This window comes from Hemitrygon akajei, chromosome 26 (assembly GCF_048418815.1).
Source record: "Hemitrygon akajei chromosome 26, sHemAka1.3, whole genome shotgun sequence".
Classification (NCBI taxonomy): Eukaryota; Metazoa; Chordata; class Chondrichthyes; order Myliobatiformes; family Dasyatidae; genus Hemitrygon; species Hemitrygon akajei.
In genome coordinates this window covers 40,333,493-40,356,509 of record NC_133149.1, presented here as the reverse complement: position 1 = coordinate 40,356,509, position 23,017 = coordinate 40,333,493, and the positions used below count along the sequence as shown (strand labels likewise).

General features: G+C 40.1%; 1 protein-coding gene across 2 annotated transcripts in view; it reads left to right on the top strand.

Annotated features, from left to right (window-relative positions):
* The window catches only part of LOC140716903 (transmembrane protease serine 13-like), a 44,810-nt gene extending 23,116 nt beyond the window's left edge, over positions 1-21,694 (top strand). Inside the window, exons 8-13 of one of the 2 annotated variants that reach the window (XM_073029982.1) lie at positions 553-718; positions 4,865-5,043; positions 10,836-10,934; positions 13,829-13,971; positions 14,926-15,078; positions 16,685-21,694. In XM_073029982.1, coding sequence (XP_072886083.1) covers positions 553-718; positions 4,865-5,043; positions 10,836-10,934; positions 13,829-13,971; positions 14,926-15,078; positions 16,685-16,696 — 752 coding nt within the window. In that variant the 3' untranslated portion in view covers positions 16,697-21,694. The remainder of the gene's footprint in view (positions 1-552; positions 719-4,864; positions 5,044-10,835; positions 10,935-13,828; positions 13,972-14,925; positions 15,079-16,684) is intronic. The other variant, XM_073029983.1, reaches the window with a different exon arrangement.
* Positions 21,695-23,017: the final 1,323 nt, after the last annotated feature.

Below are 23,017 nucleotides of genomic sequence, written 5' to 3'. Positions count from 1 at the left end.
AAATCTGTTGAGGATCACAAATAAGAACGCATACCCTAACCTGTGCTATGTACAATGTCCAGGAATATACTTTTAATTCAAGAAGTTAGGTTTAAATTTCTTGCCGATATTTAATAAGTCTGGAAATTTGTTTTGCTTTTGCAATCAATATAAGAACATAAGACCATAAGATATAGGAGCAGAATTAGACCATTTGGCCCATCAAGTCTACTCCATCATTTTATTGTGGCTGATCCATTTTTTCTCTCCGCCCCAATCTCGTGCCTTCTCCCCGTATCCCTTCATGCCCTGACCAATCAAGAATCTATCAACCTCTGCCTTAAACATACATAACTTGGCCTCCACAGCTGCCTGTGGCAACAAATTTCACAGACTCACCACTCTCTGGCTAAAAAAATTCCTCCTCATCTCCGTTCTAAAAGGACACCCCTCTATTCTGAGGCTGTGTCATCTGGTCTTAGACTCTCCCACAATAGGAAACAGCAATAAGAACAATCTGTAATGGAAAAGGATAAAAACAACATCATTTGAATATCATCTTTTTACACCTAGATTGTGGTAAAAGGTTCAAGACATCATCCAGAATCGTGGGTGGAGCACCTGCCCAACTGGGAAAGTGGCCCTGGCAAGTTAGTCTTCAATACAAGTCACAGCCAGTGTGTGGTGGATCCATCATCTCACATGACTGGGTGATCACCGCAAGTCACTGCATTTTTGAGTGAGTAACAAGATGAAATTGGTCTTTAGTCATGGTATAAAACAGACAAAAGAGGAGAAGATCTAGGGAGAGTTGTGGAGAGAAAGGTCTATGTATGAATGTATGAATGAGAGAAGCCACTAGTAGAACAGTGTATAGACCATACAACAGAAGTTATACTGTAGGACAGAGTATAACTGAAGGATATAGCTCAGCTGGAGAGCACATGCATCACATGTATCAGGTCCAGCGTTCAATCCCTTGCAATCCTATGCTGGTGACCGTGACCATAAATTTTGAACATTGGGGGAAAACTCCTGGAGAAGTCCGGCCGCAGAACGGATGCAGGATCCAAAACTGATGTTGGCCCAAGATGTAGGAAGCTAGGAATGTGACATCTGATGTTTCTATGGTCTTATCGGGATTGCTTCGAGTCAGTGGCCTGGGCTGTATTCAAGGACTCATCGGTGGATCTGACTGAATACACCATGGTTCTCACAGATTTTATTAAAACAGGTGTAGATGAGTGTGTCCTCACAAAATCATTCCGAATCTTCCCCAGCCAGATGTCCTGGATGAACTATGAGATGCGCAACCCATTGAGGGCCAGATCGGAGGCATTCAAGTCCAGTGACCAAGAAAGTTACAAGAGGTCCAGATATGATCTTTGGATAGCCACCTCATGGGTGAAGTGGCAATTCCGGGTTAAGCTTGAATCAACAAAGGATGCTTGACAGCTGTGGCAGGGCTTGAATGCTATCACCTCTTACAAAGTGAAATCAAGCAACATAGGTGACAACAGGGCTTTACTTCCAGATGAGCTCAATGCTTTCTATGCTGGTTTTGACTATTAAAACATGGAGGAACTATCACAAGTTCCTACAGCCCTCAATGATCTTGTGATTTCAGTCTCTGAGGATGATGCGTGAGCAGCCTTCAGGAGGGTGAACCCATGAAAAGCATCCGGCCTAGATGGGGTACCTTGCCAACTTCTAAGAGCCTGTGCTGATCAACTGGCTGGACAGTTCACAAAAATCTTTAACCTCTCACTTAAGATGTCTGAGGTACTCACCTGCTTTAAGCATGATTCAATTATACTGGTGCCTCAGAAAACCATGGTAGCCTGCCTCAATGTCAGTCATCCAGTGGCATTTACATCCACAGTGATGAAGTGTTTTGAGATGTTTGATGAAACATATCAACTCCTGCCTGAGAAGTGACTTGGATCTGCTCCAAGCAAAGATGCACACATGAAGATGTTCTTTATCAACTACAGACTAGAGCAGACCCAATGGGCTGAATGGCCTAATTCTGCACTGATGTCTTATAGTCTTATTAGGGGCTTGTAATAATCATGGGTGATTTTATTTATCATTTAGATTGGATACATCAAACTGACAAATCTGGAAATGAGAGCAAGTTCATATAATGGGCTGCTTCCTTGAAACAGTATGTCATGAAATATTGTTTCTATATTTCTCAGAGAAAGCTATTTTAGATCTAGTATTATGTAATGAGACCAGATTAATTAATGATCTTATATTAAAAAATTTCTTTTGAAAGAGTGATCACAGAACAGTAAAATTCAATTTCAGTTTGAGAGTGAAAAACTTGGGTCTGACACTAGTGTCGTTATTTAAAATAAATAAAGGCAATTACAATGATAAAAAGACAGAATTGGCTTAAGTGGACTGAGAAAATAGGTTAAGGAATAAGATGATAAATCAGCAGAAGCAGATACTTATGGAAATAATCATTAAATCTCAATTAAGGTGTAATCCAGTAAGAAAGAAAGGTTCTCTGAGTGGGATGCATCACTTTTGCTAATAAGGAAATAAATGATGGAATGAAATTATAAGAAAATGCAAACATTGCCACAAAGATTTGCAGTAGGTTAGAGGATTAGAAAATTTTTAGAACCAGCAAAGGAAAAAGATAGAATATAAGAATAAACTAGCAAATGGGATTAAAACATAGAATAAGATTTTCTATGTGTATGTAAAATAGAAAACAGTAGTTACAGTAAATATTGGTCACTTACTTTGTAGATGTTGAATCTGGAGAATTAATAATGGAAAAGAGGAAGTGATGAGATTATTTCTCTTCATGGTGAAAAACATAAAAAAGCATCATAATGAAAACATCCCAAGGGACTTTGGGAAAAGAGGAACGTCATCTCTATCACTTGAGAAAAGAAAAAGGGAAACAAACGGAGGCAAAGGCCAGCAAATCTCCTGGACCTGATGGCAGAATCCTGAGATCTGAAAGGAAGTGGCTGCAGCAATGGTGGTGGCGTTAATTGTAATCTACCAACATTCCCTTAATTCCAGAGGTTCCAGTGAACTGGGAAGTCACAGATGTAATAAAACTATTCAAGAAAGGAGACAGAAAACAGGAAACTATTGCCCAGTTAGTTTGACACCCAGCATTGACAAAGTTCTGGAATTCATTATTAAATTGGTAATAGCAGTGTATTTAGAAAACCATTAGTCAAATAAACTTAGTTCTATGAAAGGGAAATTGTGTTTGGCAAATTAGCTGGAGTTTTGTGGATACAACAAACTGGGTCGATAGAGGAGAAGTAGATCACAGAATGTATTTGGATTTCTAAAAGCCATTTGGACTTCCAAAGATGCAATGTAAAAGATTCTTGCATAAGGTAAGAGGTGCATAAGAGCAATATTGTGGAAAAGAAAGGGACTAACTAACAGAAAACAGGTAGTTGGACTAACTGGAGCTTTTTCCAACTGGTTATCAGTAACCAGTGTGGTTCCACAATGATCAGTGCTTGGTCCTCAACCGTCTACAATCTATATTGGATGAAGGAACTGTGCATACTGTAGGCAAATTTGCTATGGGGGATTGGCAAGTTATGAGAGGACATAAAGAGTCAACAAAGATATAGGGATAGGTTCACAGTTCCCTCTAAGCTGTGCGGGTGCGCGGCCACAGAGTAACTGAAATGTTCCTGCACACATCGCCTTTGGTGCTGCGCAGCTGGAATTTTCTTTTATGTAATGTTTGATTAAAGCGCCACGCAGATTTCAAATTAGAGGGAATATTGTATAGGTTAAGTGAGTGAGCAAGAATTTGCTAGGTGGAGTATTAGGCGGGAGAACTGTGGAAAGAAGAATGAAAAAAAGAAGCAAATTATTATTTAAACAGAGTGAGACTACAAAATGTTGCAATAAGAGATCTGAGGGCCCTAGCACGTGAAACATGAAAAGGATAATTTGTAAGTGCCACAAGCGATTTGAGTGGCTGAATGAATGGTGACACTTATTGTAGTAGTATGGAGAGATTCTGATGCAATTTTACAGGGCACTGGTGAGACCACCCCTAAAATAGTGTATACAGTCTCTATCTCCATATGTAAGGATGTATTTCCATTCGAGGCAGGACAGAGAAGGTTTCCTATATTGATTCCTGGGATGAAGTAGTTGGTGGTTGAAGAATAGAATGAGAAGTGGCATTATTGAAACATAAAGGTTCTAAGGAGGTTTGACAGGATGGAAGTGAGAATGTGTTTCTCTGAGTGCAGATATCTAAAACTAAAGGGATAGTTTCAGATTAAACAGGTTGCCTATTTCAGATGGATTATGAGGAAGAATTTATTCTCCCAGAGGTTTGTGAATCTCTGGAATTCTCTACTCCAGAAAGGTATGGAGATATAGAAAAATATAAATTACAAAGGAATGAAGGGGGATGGGTAGAGAGTGGTAAGGTGGCATTGAGGCCAAGTCCTGATCAATCATGAGCTTATTGAATGGAAGAACATTCTTGAGGGGCAGATGCCTGCTCCTGATTCTTACATTCTATCTCCTTCAGTAGAGGATACATTCAAGGCTGGAGTATTGCTCTCATTTCCACTTGGTTCCACAAGAACATGGTGCAAGAACATGTCAAACCCTTGCTTTGTGGCCTTTGATCCATGGTGGGGATAATCTTACTGACATCTTGCTCAGTCCTTGGGATAAAATTGCAGAATAGGGCTTTAATAATGTTATTGGAGAACTTGACAGGACAAATGAAGCCTTGCCAGTTTGGGGATATGTTTCCATGCTGCTTGCCATTACAGTCAGCCAGACTGGGGCAAGAGAAATTGGAATAAGCCAGGGAGAGACACACTCATAGCTTTTGTAACCAAAATCGTTTCTTTCATTGCAGTGAGGAAGCACTTAACCCATCCAATTGGAAAGTGTACAGTGGCTTCATTTCACAACAGCAGCTCTCAAGTGCCACTTTGAGATTTGTCTCAAAAATCATCACTCATGAGAACTACAACAGTGAGACCAATGATAATGATATTGCTTTAATGAAGCTCACCAAACCATTGGAGATAACAGGTAATGCTTTGTTAAGGCCATTAGGCTAAGACCAATATCATACTGTTTCATTATTTTAACAATGTGCTGCAATAGCAATCTGCTGTTTACAAATTGAGCATTGGTCTAACAATCCATTTATAGTTAATTTTTGAAATACCTAGTTGCAATCCTAGATCAATTTGATTATTAAGTTCAAAGTAAATTTATTATCAATGTACATACATGTCACCATATACAACCCTGAGATTCATTTAGTTTTCTTGCGGACATACTCAATAAATCCAAGAAGCACAATAGAATGAATGAAAGACCACACCCAACAGACAAACAAACAACCAATGTGCAAAAGACAACAAACTATGCAAGTACAAAAGAAAAAAAGAAATAATAATAATAATAATAATAATAAATAAATAAGCAATAAATACTGAGAACATGAGATGAAGAGTCCTTGAAAGTGAGTCCATTGGTTGTGGGAATAGTTCAGTGATGGGGTAAGTAAAGTTGAGTGAAGTTATCCCCTCTGGTTCAGGAGCCTGATGGTTGAGGGGTAATAACTGTTTCTGAACCTGGTGATGTGAGTCCTGGGGCTCCTGTACCTTCTTCCTGATGTCAGCAGTGAGAAGAGAGCATTACCTGGGTGGTAGGTGTCCTTGATGATGGATGCTGCTTTCCTGTGACAATGTTCCGTGTAGATGTGCTCAGTGGTCAGGAAGGCTTTACCCGTGATGGATTGAGCCATGTCCACTACTTTTTGTAAGATTTTCCATTCAAGGACTTCCTACAAAGTGTCATGCTGAACCTTCGCAAACTTTTAAGGAAGTAGAGGCACTACCGGGCTTTCTTCATAATTCCACTTACATGTTGAATCGAGGATTGATCCTCTGAAATGATAATACTGAGGAATTTAGAGTCACTAATCCTCTCTACCTCTGATCCCCCGATGAGGAGTGGCTCATGGACCTCCAATTTCTTCCTCTTGGTCAATAATCAGCTTCTTAGTCTTACTGACATTGAGTGACAGGTTGTCATTGTGGCACCACTCAGCCAGATTTTCAATCTCTGTCCTTTAGATTCAAGATTCAAAGTACCTTTATTATCAAAGTATTTATGCAGTATACAACCCCGGGATTTGTCTTCCCACAGACAGCCATGAAACAAAGCAAAAATAAAAGAACAAATCACGCAAATGGTAAAAAAATAAGTGAAAAGCACAGAATATAAAACATCAAACTACAAAGTCATCAAAACAGTCCAGTAATGTTCAGTTTACTTCAGTTCAGTTCAGTTCAGTTCAATTTAATGCTATTTTATTCATTGTCTGCAAGCTGCCGCGCCAATATGCCATGATCAAATCTGCACAGAATGGCAACAAAAAGTCTAGTCAAGTTTATTGTCACTTAAGTATATACATGTATACGTCAAATGGGACAATGTTTCTCTGAACCAGAGTGTAAAGCACAGTAGTACACGTAACACATATATCACACACAATACCTTAGGAAACTAAGAATAAAATCTACAAATGAATTACACAAAAATAAACAAAGTAAAGTCCATAAGTTAAATATTGTAGGGTACAGTACAAATTATCTGGTGACACTTCGAATGCGATGCGGCAGAGAGTTCAGAAGCCTAATGATCTGAGGGAAGAAGCTGCTTCCCATCCTGCTGTTATGCATCAGAGTCTCCTGCCTAATGGTAGAAAGTATTCTTTTTACTCAGATACAGCACAGCATAGGTCCTTCTGGCCCTTTGAGCCATGCTGTCCAGCAATCCCCTAATTTAATCATAGGATAATTTATGATAACCAGTTTAAGATGTCACTACTGAAGGCATGCGACAGCTTACTAGTAGTTCAAAAGCAAAGAAACTCGATTAAAAGCATTACTAATTACACTTTTTAAAATAATTTGTGGTAAACTATTGCCGCCAGCATTGAAGAAGTGAATGAGGGCAAAGTGAATTCGAAATGCACTGCAAAATCGATGCACTTGGATTTGGAGCCTTGCTGGTTGGAGTGATCGATTCAGAGATGAAAAGACAAGGCAGAGGAGTTCTGATGCCTATCCAGCTACCCCGGGAGCGTGGGTGGTCGCTGTAAGCGCCAAGCCCTTTTGGAAAGGTCGAGAATAGCTTCTTCGGCAGCAATATCTAGGGCTGAAGTGAATCGCTGGGCGAAGTGTTCTAGGCCCAGAGCGATTTGCCATGGCAGGGCCCAGATCTTAATGCAAGGCACGATCTGCTATCTCAGAGGTCGTCAACCTTTTTGCCTCTATGGGCCGGATTACATATTAATGAGTGGATGGTGGGCCAGATAAATGCCATAAACAACTTGAAATATGGGAATTATTCATTTAAATACATCTAGTTATGTTTTGCCTCAAATTAATGAATAACGCATGCTAGAAAATCATTTGTGCTTAAGGTTGCCTACCCCTGCGCTATCTGGACAGTTTAAACGCCAGCCCAGATAGACTGGAAAGACAAGGTGTTGGGAGTCAGGCAAAATTGGATCACTCTGGGCGCCAAGCTGATTAGAAAAAAAAATCAAGAACGGTTTCTTCAGCAGCAAAATCTAGGCCTGGAGCAATTCACCGCGGCAGAGCTGGGGTCCTAATGTGGCATAGGATCTGCTGTTTGGAGAATTTCAACGCAGACCCAGATGGACTGGGGGCTCATTTCCCTGCAACACTAAGACTGTGAGACTACCCCCGACTGCCATCCTTCTTGTCTGTGAACTTAATGGCGATTTGCCCTGCTAATATGAACAAACTGAATATTGAGGCTTTGGGCCTACTCTGGGCTGCTCTGGGGGTTTAGATCTAAGGACTCAATTTGGTTCGGAATGCTGTTGCTGTTGCCCAATTCTATTGTTTGCATGATTTGTGTTTTTTCTCTTTTTCTGTGCACTCTGGGGTTTGGTCTCTATATTTTTTTAAATCAGGTTCTTTTGGTTTTTTGCACAATTTATATTCTTTGATAATAAATGTACTTTGAATCTTTGAATAATCAATTAACCTACCAACTGGTACATCTTTGGACTCTGGGAGGAAACCGGATCACCCAGGGGAAATCCACGCAGTCACGTGGAGAAAGTACAAACTTCTTACAGGCAGCAGTGGGAATTGAACCCAGGTCAGTGGTACTGTAAAGCGTTGTACTAACCTCTACGCTACCATTCTGCCCCATGGTAACATAGTGTCAAAGAGGATGTCAAAAAGGATGCTGAATGGATGGGTGGGATCCTTGCTAATACTGAGAGAGCAACCAGAAACCAAAATCACATCATCATGTAAACTACAGTGTCATTTAAACCTTACCCAAGAACCAAGACTCTGGCAACATCCTCCAGCAACATCGAGCAAGAGGAAGAGAGAGACAATCGAACGCAGGCATCTTCCTCTGGGAGCAACAGACAAGAGAGAGACCAGTCAAATACAGCCAACTTCCTCTGGCAACAGTGAGCAAGAGGGAAAGAGAGACCAGTCAAACCCAGGCAGACGGCACCGAACACCCGCTCGCCTTCCACTCTCGTCCTTGTTGGTTTCAATCTTGCTTGTCACTTTAATCAGCGGTATTGGTGAGAAATTGACTTGATCATGGGCTTGTGCCCCGTCTCCAGGCTTCTTGGTATCTAGGCTGCTCATTTTGCTCGAAACCTCACAGAACTCCCTTGGTGACAGCAAGGTGCCAGATCGCGCTATTGGCCCAAATCACACCATCAAAAAGTAAATCACAGGCTCCAATAGTAGTAGAATCATATTTGAAAGAAAAAAAAGAAGTAAAAGAAGTGAAAGAAGTAGTTTTGTGAACTGTCTAAAGGACGTTGCCTTTGGTCACATTGTTCACTGGTGCCCCTTCAGAAACTGGAGGTCTAAAGATTCATCTCCACCTTTGATTCAGCCAACGGCAGTGCTGTTGTCAGCAAACATAAATATGGCATTGGAGCTGTGCTTTGCCTCATAGCCATAAGTGTAAAGCGAGTGGAGCAGCTGTGCTGATGGAGATTGTGGAGGAGATATTGTTGCCAATCCAAACTGACTGGGATCTGTAAGTGAGGAAATCGAGGATCCATTTGCACAAGGAGGTATTCAGGCAAGGTCTGGAATCTTATTGATTAGTTTTGAGGGAATGACTGCTGAGCTGTAATAAATAAAGAGCATCCTGATGTATGCATTTTTGCTATCCAGATGTTCCAGGATTAAGTGAAAAGCCAGTGAAATGGCATCTGCTGTGGACCTGCTGTGACAATAGGCAAATTGGCGAGAATCCAAGTCACTTCTCAGGCAGGAGTTCATATGTTTCTCACAGTGGATGTGAGTGCTACTGGATGATAGTCATTGAGGCAGGTCTCCTTAGGCGACGGTATAAGTGAAGTCTGACTGAAGAAGGTGGGTACCTCAGACTGCCAAAGTGAGAGTCACCAGATATCGGTGACTCTGTGCAATTGATCAGTACAGGTCTTTAGTACTTTAGTAATATTATATCAATTATTAATATTTTAAACAAATTTTCATACTCATGGGAAGAGCAGTAGAGGGGCTGGTGAATGTATCCTCCTAAGTTATACCGGTGTTTATCAGCAAGGGTGTGTGTGGATATAAAATTTACAATGCTCGTGATGTGTCACAGATATGCACAGTGACATTCCAATGCCAGACGTTGCATATCTAGACTTTTTCAGACCACTGGTGCAAAAGAAACCTTTAAATGTGCCTGTGAAACCTGCTTATATACAGCTAGAGCTCCCTGTGAAGAACCCAGCATAATATTGGAAACCATAAGACATAGGAGCAGAATTAGGCCATTCAGACTATCATTCCATCATGGCTGATTTATTATCCCTCTCAACCCTTTAAATATATCTATTGACTTGGCCTCCACAGCCACCAGTGGCAAGAGTTCCACACTCTGGCTAAAGAAATTCCTCCTCATCTCTGTTCAAAAGGGTCATCCTTATATTCTCTGGTGCCCTCTGGTCCTAGACTCTCCCATTATTGGAAAGCAGCTCCAATATCCCTGAGAAATTACCTTTCCCCAGGATACAATTCATCCTTGGATGAATTGCCTCGTCCCACATTAAGCTTATGTCTCCCTATCATCCTCACATCTCCACCCTCCATACAAACTGGCCTGGTTCCCTCAACACTCAAGATGCCCTCACTACCAAGTTTACACACCCGATGCAATGACTAATCACCACCACCAACACACACTGACATCCCCTCCTTCACCCTCACTGAACCTTGCCAAATAACCCTCACATCACTTTCAGCAATCTTCCTAGAACTGCTTACTGTCCTGAGCCCCAACCACTTTCCAACCCCTCTGCTCCATGACACCCAAATTCTCGTCAGCATTCATGGGACTGAAGAACAAATGCTCTCCTTCAATCTTACAATATGAAGCCACAAATAGAAATTTGTGGATTGAAGTTCATAGTTCAAAGTACATTTATTGTCAAAGTATGTATATATTATATAACCTTGAGATTCATCTCCTTATAGACAGCCAGAGAACAAGAAACCCGAAAGAACCCATTAAAAAAAAGCAACAAACACAATGCAGAGAGAGAGAAAAAAAACACAAATCATGCAAACAATAAAAGGAAGCAACAACATTCAAAAGGAAAGTGAGTCCATAGACTTGTAGCCCAGAGCAGCCAATTCGAATAGAGAACGGTGGTCTCTAGTGTCAAGGCCTAGGGAAAAGCCACAGAAATTCCCTATGAGTCATCCTGAATGTACATGTGTGTAAAATCGCTCTAATTATCTTTCATGTAGTGACAGACATCATCTGTTTTCCAGATAAAGTTAGACCTGTCTGTTTGCCATTCTACAATCAGGAATTCACAGGTGGAACGTCTTGTTGGATTACAGGATTTGGTCGCGTAGAGGAGAGTTCAAGTAAGTAAGGGTGCCTCTGAATGCATCAAAGCATTGGGGAGCTTTGTTCCCCTGTGCTATGAATGTAATTTAGCACAGTGACTTTAATTAGCCAAAATGGTACTGGATCCATTGCTGTTTGTCATCTACAGTATGTTAATAACTTGGATGATAATGTGGTAAAGTGGATCAGCAAACTCCAAAGACTCAAAATACACTCATTATCAAAGTATTTATGCAGTATACAACCCTAAGATTCTTCTTCCTACAGTCAGCAACGAAACGGAGAAACACTATGGAACCTGGTCAAAGAAAACATCAAACACTCAGCGCGCAAAAAAAAAGAACAAATTGCACATGCGGCAAAAAACAGGTGGAAAGCGCACAGAATATATAATATCAAAACCACGGTTATTGAACCAGTCTAGGAATGGTCAGTTCTGTTCAATTTAGCGCTGTGCCATTTATTGACTGCAGGCCGCAAAGCCAGTCCGCCCCGATCAAAACTGCGCAAAATAGCAATAACAAAGGAATAACCAGAAACCAGAAACACTTATAATGTAAACTGCAGAGTCCAATCCACAATCACGTCGATTAATCCTCGTCCAAGACTCTGGCGCTATCCACTGGCAGCACCTGATAGGAAGAGAGAGAGGGACTACTCAAATGCAGGCAGGCAACGCTGAACACCCTCTTGCCTTCCACTCTAGTCCTCGTTGATTTCAGTCTTGCTTGATGATTTGATCGGCAAGAAATGGAGTTGATCATGAGCTTGTACCCTATCTCCAAGTTTCTTGGCTTCCAGGCCACACACTCTGCTCAAAACCTCACCAAACTCCCTCAGAGACAGCAAGGCACCAGATTGCTCAAACGGCCTGAAAATTTGCAGATTACACCAAGATTGGGGGTGTAGTGGAGAGCTAATAAAGCTTGCAGTGGGATCTGGACCAGTTGAAAAAATGGGCTGAAAAATGGCAGATGGAATTTACCACAGTCATGTGTGAGGTGTTGCATTTTAAGAGGACAAACCAGGGTAAGACTCACCCAATGAATGGTATGGCACTGAGGAGTGAAGTAAAACAAAGGGATCTGAGAATACAGGTCCATAATTCCTTGAAAGTGGCGTCACAGGTAGATAGGGTCGTAAAGAAAGCTTTTGGCACATTGGCCTTCATGAATACAGGAGATGGGATATTATGTTGAAGTTGTATGGGGCATTGATGAGGCCTAATTTGGAGTATTGTGTGCAGTTTTGGTCACCTAGCTACAGGAAAAATATCAATAAGATTGCAAGAGTACAGAGAAAATTTACAGGGATATTTCTGGGACTTGGAGGAACTGAGTTATAGGGAAGGGTTGAATATGGTAGGACTTTATTCCCTGCAGAATGAGGGGAAATTTGATTGATGTATACAAAGTTATGAGGGGTATAGAATGGGTAAATGCAAACAGGCTTTTTCCACTGATGTTGGGTGAGACAAGAGCTAGAGGTCATTGGTTAAGGGTAAAAGGTGAAATATTTAAGGGGAACATAAGGGAGAACTTACTCTCCAGAGGATAGTGCAAGTGTAGAAAGAGCTGCCAGCGGAAGTGTTGGATGTGGGTTTGATTGGAACATTTAAGAAAAGTTTAGATAAGTACATGGATGGGAGGGGTATGGAGGGCTATGGTCCAGGTGCGGATCGATAGCAGAATAACAGTTCAACATGGACTAGATGGGCTGAAGGGCCTGTTTCTGTGCCGTAGTGCTCTATGGCTCTATGACTCTAAAACAAATATTATTCATTCCTTTATGGGCTTTGAGTTGAGAAAAATAAGGCAGCTGTTTTAAATTATTAGGCTCCCCAACATTCCTGCTTTTTGTGTGGGTCATCCTCTTGCCTATTGCTTCTTCATTAGGAAGGAAGGGCAAAGAGCTGAAGTTCTTATTGTAGTAACACCCTCCCTTGACTTTTGGCCAGCAGTTCTTGTCAGGGCATAAACAGCATTAGTTTCATTAGTGAATTCACAACTGAGAACTTTAGTTATAACACCTTTCCACATGTAAGTAAAAGAAATGTTCAAAATAAGTTTATTATCAAAGTACGTATATGTCACCATATATAGTACTATCCTGAGATTTATTTTCTTGTGGGCATTCACATGAAAATAAAGAAGTACAATAGAATTTATGAAAAACCATACATAAACAAAGACTAACAACCAATGTGCAAGAGAAGACAAAGAGTACAAATAATAAATAAACAAACAAACAAAAAAATAATACTGAGAACATGAGTTGTAGAGTCCTTGAAAATGAGTCCATAGCTTGTGTTCAGTGATCAGTACAGAGTTGAGGTGAGCCAACGCTGGTTCAGGAGCCCAATGGTTGAAGGGTAATAATTGTTTCTGAACCTGGTGGTGTGGGACCGAAGGCTTCTGTACCTCCTGCCTGATGGTAGTAATTAGAAAAGAGCTAAACCTGGATGGTGGGGTTTATATTCCCTTCATCTCTGTAAACCCTGAAGATTCTTGTGTTCCTCCATATCTGACATCCTGCTAAAAGCAGTCAGAAGTCTGGAATTCCCTTGCTAAAGCTCTTTCTCTTTCCCCTTTGAAACATTCCTTATTAGTCAGGTTTTTGATAATATCCTCATATCATTTTCTGAGGCGTACAGTTTTAATTACTTAATTTTATCGTGAAAGCTCTTGGTTTGTTCGGATTTATTAAAGGTGTGGTGAAAATGCCTGTAGCTCTTGTTGTATAATATATATTTCATTGATTTTGTAGCTTATTACCTAACATGATGATGGTTGTGACATTTGGCATAATAACTTTACTTCAATTGTCTGAAGCAAACTTAAAACTGGATATTCGCTCCACCCCACCCCCGCCTGTCCCACTTGAGCTTAACACCTTGTGTAATGCATTTCAGCCACGGTCTCCAACACCCTTCTGGAAGCTCGTGTTAACATAATCGATAGAGCGACCTGTAACCAGAGAAGCGTCTACAATGGATTTGTAACAGATCGCATGATCTGCGCTGGCAACCTCTCCGGGGGAGTCGATTCATGTCAGGTGCGAGTGGCCCAGGGTTGGAATCTGTATCGGACTGATGAGCTAGAGGTCCATTATGATGGCAATCACAGTGTCAAATAAAATTGCGTCTGATCATTGTCCAGCTGCTGATTACTTTTTGGGGTTGGGGATACTGACTGTTGGTTAGTGATCTCATTCACAGAGGCAGTCATTCCTTGAAATGGTAACATGTTATTGCAAGGGAAGGGAAATGCTTTAAGGTGCCTCGGATCAATAACTCATGCAAAATCTGCAACCACAGTTCGCAGAGCACTCCCGCGGCACTGTGTTCGAGTGTCTGGAATTTGAGTTTAAGTCTTCAGAGTGGGATATGAAACCTAGTCATCTAGCTCAGAGGCAAGGGAGTGCCACTCCAGTGAGTCATGGCAGACAATGACTGCAATTCCAGGGACTGTTGTACTGTTCTGTGTTCTCTTCAATAAATAGATCCTGCCTCTAATCTTTATTCCAACCTTCATCCAGAGAGTCATAGATTGTTTAACCAAATATGAAAAGGGCTGTATGAAAAACAACTCTACAATTCCTTGAAAAAGGCCATCACATTCCACAATTTAAACATAAGATTAACACACACAAAACGCTGGAGGAGCTCAGCAGGTCAGACAGCATCTATGGAGAGGAATAAACAGTTTATGTTTCGGGCCAAGATCCTTCACCAAGTCCTGATGAAGAGCCTCGACTTGAAACATCAACTGTTCCTCTCCAAAGATGCTACCTGACCTGCTGAATTCCTCTAGCAATTTGTGTGTGTTACTGGATTTCCAGCGTGTACAGAATCTCTTATGTTCAAAATATAAGGTTAAACTTCCCATCATTTCAATATGGAATAAATGGCTAATATGTTGTAAACAACCCCCAATGCTCTCCCTGAACCCGAGATCTGGCTCCTAACACCTTAAGTCTAACTGCAAAAATGTTCTTTTTAAACCTCAGGGTGACAGTGGTGGGCCTCTGGCATGTGAGGTGTCTGGAACCTATTACCTAGCCGGAATTACAAGCTGGGGTGTTGGCTGTGCTCGAGTAAATAATCCAGGTGTTTATACACGGGTGACGCAATTCACAGACTGGATCTTCACACAAATGGAGGTAACTATGGCACTCATTTCCATGGTTGTTCACATTTTGTGACAAAACACAATCTTCTATTATGAAGCCTTTCAATATCATAAACTATCCTAGCATTTTTAACAGAACAATGGCTGGGTGAAGAAAATTCTGGAGTGTGAAAGGCAAGGACTGGATAAATAGGGAAATATCAGATCTGGATGAGGTTAAAGTAAGCAATTTCTTGAGGTTTTTTTTGTTTAATATCGAGCTGCTGACATGTCAAGAACTAGTGATAGTCAGAGAGCATCTAGTGTATGGGACTTAGTGTGAGTTTGGTTCTGATGGCAAGGTGGAGGATGAATATCTTTGTGTTGGAGATGCATCTCAGGCTTAAGGTTAAGGAATTCAGGCCAGTGAGGATACTCAGCAATGTGTTTCCAAGTTAGGGTGGTGTGAGATGTGGACAGCAATTTGCAGATGGTGGTATTCCTATGTATCCAAAGCCCCTGTGCTTTTACATAGTAGAATAGCTAGGTATCAAAAAACTTTTGAAGAAATCTTGGTGAGTTGAGGCAGTGGACTTTGTAGATGGTGCACACTGAAGCCACATTAAGTCATAGATCATAAGACCATAGACCATGAAATATAAGAGCAGAATTTCATGGCTGATCCTTTTCTCTCTCGGCCCCAATCTCCTGCTTTCTCCCTGTATCCCTTCATGCCCTGACTAATCAAGAATCTATCAACCTCTGCCTTAAGTATACCCAGCGACTTGGCCTCCACAGCTGCCTTTGGCAATGAATTCCACATATTCACCACTCTCTGGCTAAAGAAGTTCCTCCTCATCTCCATTCTAAAAGAACACCCCTCTATTCTGAGGCTGTGTCCTCTGGTCTCAGACACCCCTACCACAGGAAACATCCTCTCCACATCACCTCTATCAAGGCCTTCCCACCATTCAATAGGTTTCAATGAAATCCCCCCACCCCCATTCTTCTGAATTCCAGTGAGTACAGGCCCACAGCCATCAAATGCTCCTCATCTGATAAGCCTTTCAATCCCAGAGTCATTTTCGTGAACCTCCTTTGAACCCTCTCCAACATCGGTGCATCCTTTCTAAGGTAAGGGGCCTAAAACTGCTCACAATACTCATGAGGCCTCACAGTGCTTTATAAAGCCTCAACATTGCATCCTTGCTTTTATATTCTAGTCCTCTTGAAATGAAACCTAGCATCGCATTTGCCTTCCTCACCACCAACTCAACCGGCAAATTAACCTCATGGAGGAGGGAATTAATATTAAGTCTGGACATTTTGATGCCAGTCAAGTGGGATATTACCGTACTTTTTGAATCTGTCCAAACTACAATAACCCATCACACTCCTGAATAATAGACCCACCTTTGAATATCTGGGCTGGATGTGCCTGATTGAGTGTAATATCTGTGTCTAGGACAGGAGGGAGTATTCCCTATAGAGCCTGAAGTGAATCATGGCAGAATTATTATATTGTGGGAAGTATTCATTGTCAATCTGTAAGAATGGGGCTATTTTATGAACAGCCAGTTACTGTCACTGATCCTTAATAATGTTCAATATTAAGTTGCACCCTTCCCAAATTTAACATCTTGTGTTTGACTTTACAGGCTAACAAGTAACAACAAGGTCTGCCAGTGAACACACAGGAAGCTACAAGCCATGACCATTAGCCCCAGTCTGTGTCACTTTTTCTAAAGACATTCATCTGGGCAGGTGACTTTCTTCCATTGGCTTGTTGGGCACGGGGAGTCCCTATCAAGAAGAATTCATTTTGGTTGTGAGGTGCAGATTGACTCAATCACAGGGAGGAGTTCTGCAAATATCAACCAGTGATACACTTCATCCAGATCTTCAATCAAACCAATTTTGTCTGCCTTTCACCACATTACTTGATTGTGAAAATTCCTTCAGATTGCCCAAGGTTATTAGATGGGACTTTGTATGTATAAAGCTGCGTCTCCTTTCAGAGGTCACAGCAGAAAGGCTCAATTTGAGATCCAGGGCAGAAATTCACTTGTATGTCAATCAGCAATCCAGACAGAAGTTGCAACTAAAATTGCAACTTTCTTTGGAAGTGCTTTTTCTTCAAGTTCCATTCAAAATTAAATGCAAAATTTGTCATGGACCAGAGCAATTGACCAAGACTCATATTTTTAAAGAAATTTGTTTTAGGTCATTCTTTTTCTCGATATATTTTGAAAGTGTTAGTATTTTGTTAGTATTTTTAATAATAGTAATTTAATTTTAATGTCTATTAATATGTTTTAAGAAATATACAGAGCCATTTATTGGTTCTACTGAAATACAGTCAGCTTCTTAGGAATTTAGAAAAAATATCACTTTCATAAACCATTTAAATGCTTATTAGCATCCTGTTGACTTGAAGAACTAGTTTCATTTTTAGGGGTTCATAAAGGATCTGCAAGTGAGTGCAACCAGCAGAAATACTGGGAGAGAGTGGGGTAGTTGGGTGGATTGGGTACACAGAGCCTGCTTCCAGCACATTTTGTTCTAAATTTACTCAAAATGTTGCAGAAACTCAGTTTAAATCAAATGGATTCTGCATTTCAAATTTTATCATGCCAATATAGGACAAAGTGCAGAAAATTACAGTTGATTGAAGCCTGTGGTCTAAGATTTGGAATAGATTGGCTCTGGGGCTGAGGGTGCTTTGTCTTGGAATGCATAGGAGGTTTGACCAGGATACCACACGATTCAGTTCAATTATCAGTGAGTGGGGCAGGAGGGAGGTCTACTTTCCTTCAGGACATTTTTATCAATTGAATAATAGGACATAAGAAATGGGCATGGGGAGAGGCCACAAAGCCACTCGAGGCATTTCTTCATCTAACATTATGGCTGAGTTTCCAATCACTTTCTGCCCTGATATTTTCCCTGAGCATTGAAGCACACTCATGTCTTCTGATGGATCTTGATTTACCAATCTGTTAAAGAAAAATACAAAACATTACCAACAAATATATGACTAAATTTGGGGACTTTAGAACTTTTTAATGTTGGTTTTCAATGAAACTACTGATCGTAAGTAAAGGACTTCCCCTTTCTTTAATTCTACACTCTATAACAGAACCTTGCTGAATGGTATGTGCCAAGTTTAATTTTGAATCTTGATCATATTTATCTTATTTTAAAGACAGCAATACAACTGATGCCTCACCACTTCTGTAAATTGCATTCAATCCTGATATTCATTCTGTCTATGTGGAGTTTGCATGTTCTTTCCCCTGGGAGTTCCTGCTTCCAACCACATGCCAAAGGTTGGTGGGTTAATTGGCCAATGTAAATTGCTCCTACAGTGTGCATGAGTGGTAGCATTAAGGGAGTTAATGGAAATGTGGAGAGGAAAAAATGTGATCAGTCTAGTTTAAGAATAAGTGCTTGATGGTTAGTGCAGACTCTGTGGGCCTGAGGGCTTGCCTCCATGCTTTGTGACTCAATAATTTACTCTGTGAGACAAAGTCCTGCTCTTATTCCATTGGTGTATGAGCTATCATTATTGTAATCTTCAGCTTCCTCCTCCAAAGGCAATTCTAGCTTTGTTTTTCTTCTTTACATACATACAAGTGTGAGGGGGCAGAACTTTAAAGTGTTTGGAGGGAAGTATAGGGGAGATGTCAGAAGTAGTTTTTTTTTACACAGAGGGTGGTGGATTCATGGAATGCACTACCAGGGATGATGGTAGAGGTAGATACTATTAGGGACATTTAAGAGGAGACTCTTAGATAAGCACAACAGGTTAGAATAGGTTAAAGGGTCAGCACAACATTGTGGGCCAAAGGGCCTGTACTGGTCTATGTTATATTGCACTCAAGTAAGGGTAAAACCTGACAAAAACAACAAGTATTTGCACTTATATATCACGTTGATGTTGTAAAATGCCCCATGATACTTTATTGGGTCATTATAAAACAAAATATAACACCAAAACATATAAGGAAATTTCAGGATGCAACCACTGGGTAAAAGAGGGAGCATTTCAGAAAGAAGAGCGTGCAAGAGAAAGGATGGCATAAAGGAGAGGACCATGGGTTCCAGGGAACAGCAAGCACAGCTGCTGTTAATGGGCCAGAGTTACTGGAGCACTGAGTGCTATGGATGGGAGAGGTTACACAGGTAGGGAATGGTCCTTGGAGATACTTGAGAAACAGTATTAGAGCTTTAAAATGGAGATGTTCTGCTCTAGAGCAGAGGGCAGAGGGGTGAATGGGATCATGAGTATTTAGATAAAGACAGCAAAGTCTGGCAGATATATAGTGGCCTTAAGGCTAGAAGCTTAGCAAGGTCACTGGATATTTGTTCCCAACTGATGCCAACCAACGTTTATAACCAGGCTTATTCCAGGCTAGTCAAAAGCTTTGCTAAGGATCAGAAATGCCTCTGTTCTTCCGCAAAGTATTCTGCCCATTTTAAGAGAACAGTTGATTTAAGATGATGCCCAAAGTGATTAATAGAATGATTAAATCAAGAATCTTATATTTTCAATCTAGATATGAATTCCTATGTTTTCAATCTAGATATTAATTCCTGTGTATATTTATTTTATTGAGAGGATAATTGTTTAACTGTTTCCTGCCTTGAATGTGGCAGAAAGCCGGATGTATATATTTCAATCAATGTTAAAAATAATGCAATGTCTGCATTGTCAGTAATGATCATCAGTCTCGTGAATTTGATGTTTCTTTTGTTTGCTTGAGAACAATTTTCTTAATGTTTGTCTATTGGAGATGTTTGTAATGCTTTGACACTCCTTCATATCCCATGTTCACAGAACATCGTGAATACTTTAGGAATGCAACTCTAATGCTTAGTATTAGGGTTAGATCCAAATTAGATTAGAGACAGAGAATGATTAAAACCAAATACCAGCCTTACAATAAATTGCTATTATTCCCATTGACATGATTGTGAAACTTCTGTGATATTACCTATAATGCATTTCCAAGGCAGACTTTAAGTTCTTCAGTGAAGATGATAACAAGTAGGAAGGAGGGAACTGGAGAGAGGAGGAACTTAAAAATAACATTATGCTTTTTCAGTATAGATTACAAGGGATCTAAAGTCTATTGGTTCATAATTTGGTTTCAAAACCACTTCAATCCAAACTCCTAATCTTCAAGCACTTTCATTTGACTTCCCTAACATTCCGTGATTGAGAAGATTGGTAAATACCTTCCTTGTGAGATGCATTCAGCCCTAATTCACTCCCAATGAGAAGACATCTTGTTGCAAGCTAACGTATATCTCTCACATCACACAAACTGCTAATGTTTAAAAGATTTTAACATATATCAACTTATCTGCATGTGAAAGAACTAACATGGACAAGGTTTATTGGGCACATAGGAACATGAATATGATATTCAGTCTTTTGAGCTTATTCTGCCTTTGAGAGAGATTATTAGTCATTGTACCCTAACCCTTAACAAACTAACCTTAACTAACATTTAGCCAGCCTAAATTTGCCAATCTTAGATTTAAATGTCATTGAACTAGCATCTATTATGTTTTGCAAGAGCGCCATAACCCTTCCCCCCACACTTACAATATATTTCCTTTTCATAACGGAAATCCTAACTTCTCTAGTGAATCAACTGTCTTGAAATGCAATTCCACAAAAGTCCACAATCCATTCTTCCTGTCTTCAAAGGTATTAAATTACCCACAAATGTGAAGAATGTACATTATTTATATATGGTTGGTTGGATATATATTTTCTATTCTCTCTGATTAATGAAGTAAAGAAACAAACTTTCTTTCTTAAAAGAAAGGGGTAAGAATTGGTTGACTTAAGCAATAGAATTGTGATCTTGGACTCCTTATGAACTGTAGAAAATATTGATTGATGTCTAGTGTTGGCAAAAAATTGCTTGAGCACCAATAACTTGTAAGCAAAATATATTTGAAATCAAACTTGAATGTGGAAAAAAAACTGGGTTATTGTAATTTTTGAGAGTCTGTATTGAATTGTTATTTCCTTCAGAAAATCAAAAGTGAGATATATTTTCATTCATATTTGCTGATATTTGTGTTAACTAATGAGAAGATGGTAAAATGTAATAGGAATCTATCCCAGTTAAAATGGACCATTTTTTGTTTCCTTATCTTGATCTTGAAAGGAATATCAGAAACTGGCCAGGCTTCTAGTCTCAGGATTTGTAGCACAGTTCTGTTTTTAAACTGGGCAAAGGCCATCCAGCCTATCAAAACCTTTCTGTCATTCAATTAGCATATGGCTGATTGATATGATAACACTTTATCCACTTTGGTTCTATAACCTTTAGTAAACTCAGCCAGCAAAACTACTCTTATTCCTAACTTTGCCATTTTCAATTGACCGGTCTCCCTGAATGTAGAAGGTAAGCACTAATTTTCTCACCAAGGAAAATCTGGCCCGTTGAGCTTTCTCTGCCATTCAATAAGATCATGGTTGATCTGGCTGTGGACTCAGCTGCATCTACCTGCCTTTCCTCATAACCTAATTACCCTGCAATGCAAACATAATATAACTGTGTCTTAAATATATTTAATGACATCAACTCTACTGCTTCCTTGGGCAGTCCTGGTAACAACTTTGCTCTAGGAGCACTACAGGGGTCCAGGATGGAAAAAGCTGAATCTCAGAGGGGGTGAAGGGTCAGAGAGGGACAGCGTGGGTAGGCAGGTCCTCGTAACCCATCTGGAGGGCTACAGGCTGGTGGGTGGGTGGGTGAGGACAACTTCTACTCACAGCCCATTCTGCAACTTGACAGAACAAGAGAAAAACTGTGACCAAAGTTAGGCCAAGGTTGACCAGGGGGGATAATAGTGGTCAAGAGGTTAAAGGTAGCAGTTAGAGAGTAATAATACAGACAAAGGAATGCAAAATATTGCGAAATGCTGGAGAGATGCCAATGGGATAAACTATATTAATGAAGAAATTAAAATGGAACTTATATTAAAGATACAGCAGAGGTGGCTAGTTCTGATTCTCCGCTTGAAAAAGAACATATCTGGAGAAAATTAAAGACAATGTTAGAAAGAATGTCTTGTTTTGACAGGAATAGGTTAAACAGATTGCTTGCCTCAGGATATTGCACAGAACTAGATACTGCAAGAGTATTGGCATGAACAGCCTTTGGAAATCAACTGCCAGTTCAGCCAACTCTGTCAGTCACAGAGTGTGTATTATGACAGATCTGCCCTGTGCAAAAACGGTTAACCATTTCGTATCTTCAATATGTATCCATCAGACCTGGCTCAATCCCTGATTCCTCAGCTAAAATAATAAAATAGTGTGCCAAGACCAGAGACAAATCTCAAATCTTATGTATTTTTGTTTAAAAACTTTTAGAGTGGAAGTGGCTAATTCAAGGGGCATAATTTTAAGATGATTGGAGGAAAATATAAAGAGATGGTAGAGGCAGATACACTAGGGGTATTTAAGGAACTCTTAGATGTGGATGGTAGAAAAATTAAGGACTATGTAGGAGGGAAGGGTTAGATTAAGGTAAGTTAAAAGTTAAAAGGTAAACAGTAATTATTACTTAGTACATCATTGAAAACTCAATAACACTTCATTCAACAAGGGAAAACAGTTTAGTGATTTTCTCAGTGTTAAAGTTTTTTTCAATTTATGGCTTCTATGTTGATTACATCAACAAAGACAGCAACAGGTCATCCTAGGAACCAGACCAGAAACTAGTTTAACAACCAGCACAAAAGTCTTTGAACTAAAATTTTAAAAGGCTTGGTAAACGTATTGGTTTACACTGATGAATAAGCAGACTAGTAATCTAGAAAACCAGAGTTCAAGTCAACTTGAATTCAGTTATAGCATAAAAATGAGAAATAGGATTGATATGGCAGTGAAGAGTGTTTTACTAGAGGGGTTAGCTTGCTCCATGTTATGAATTAAAATATTGGAAAGGTGGAAACATGCA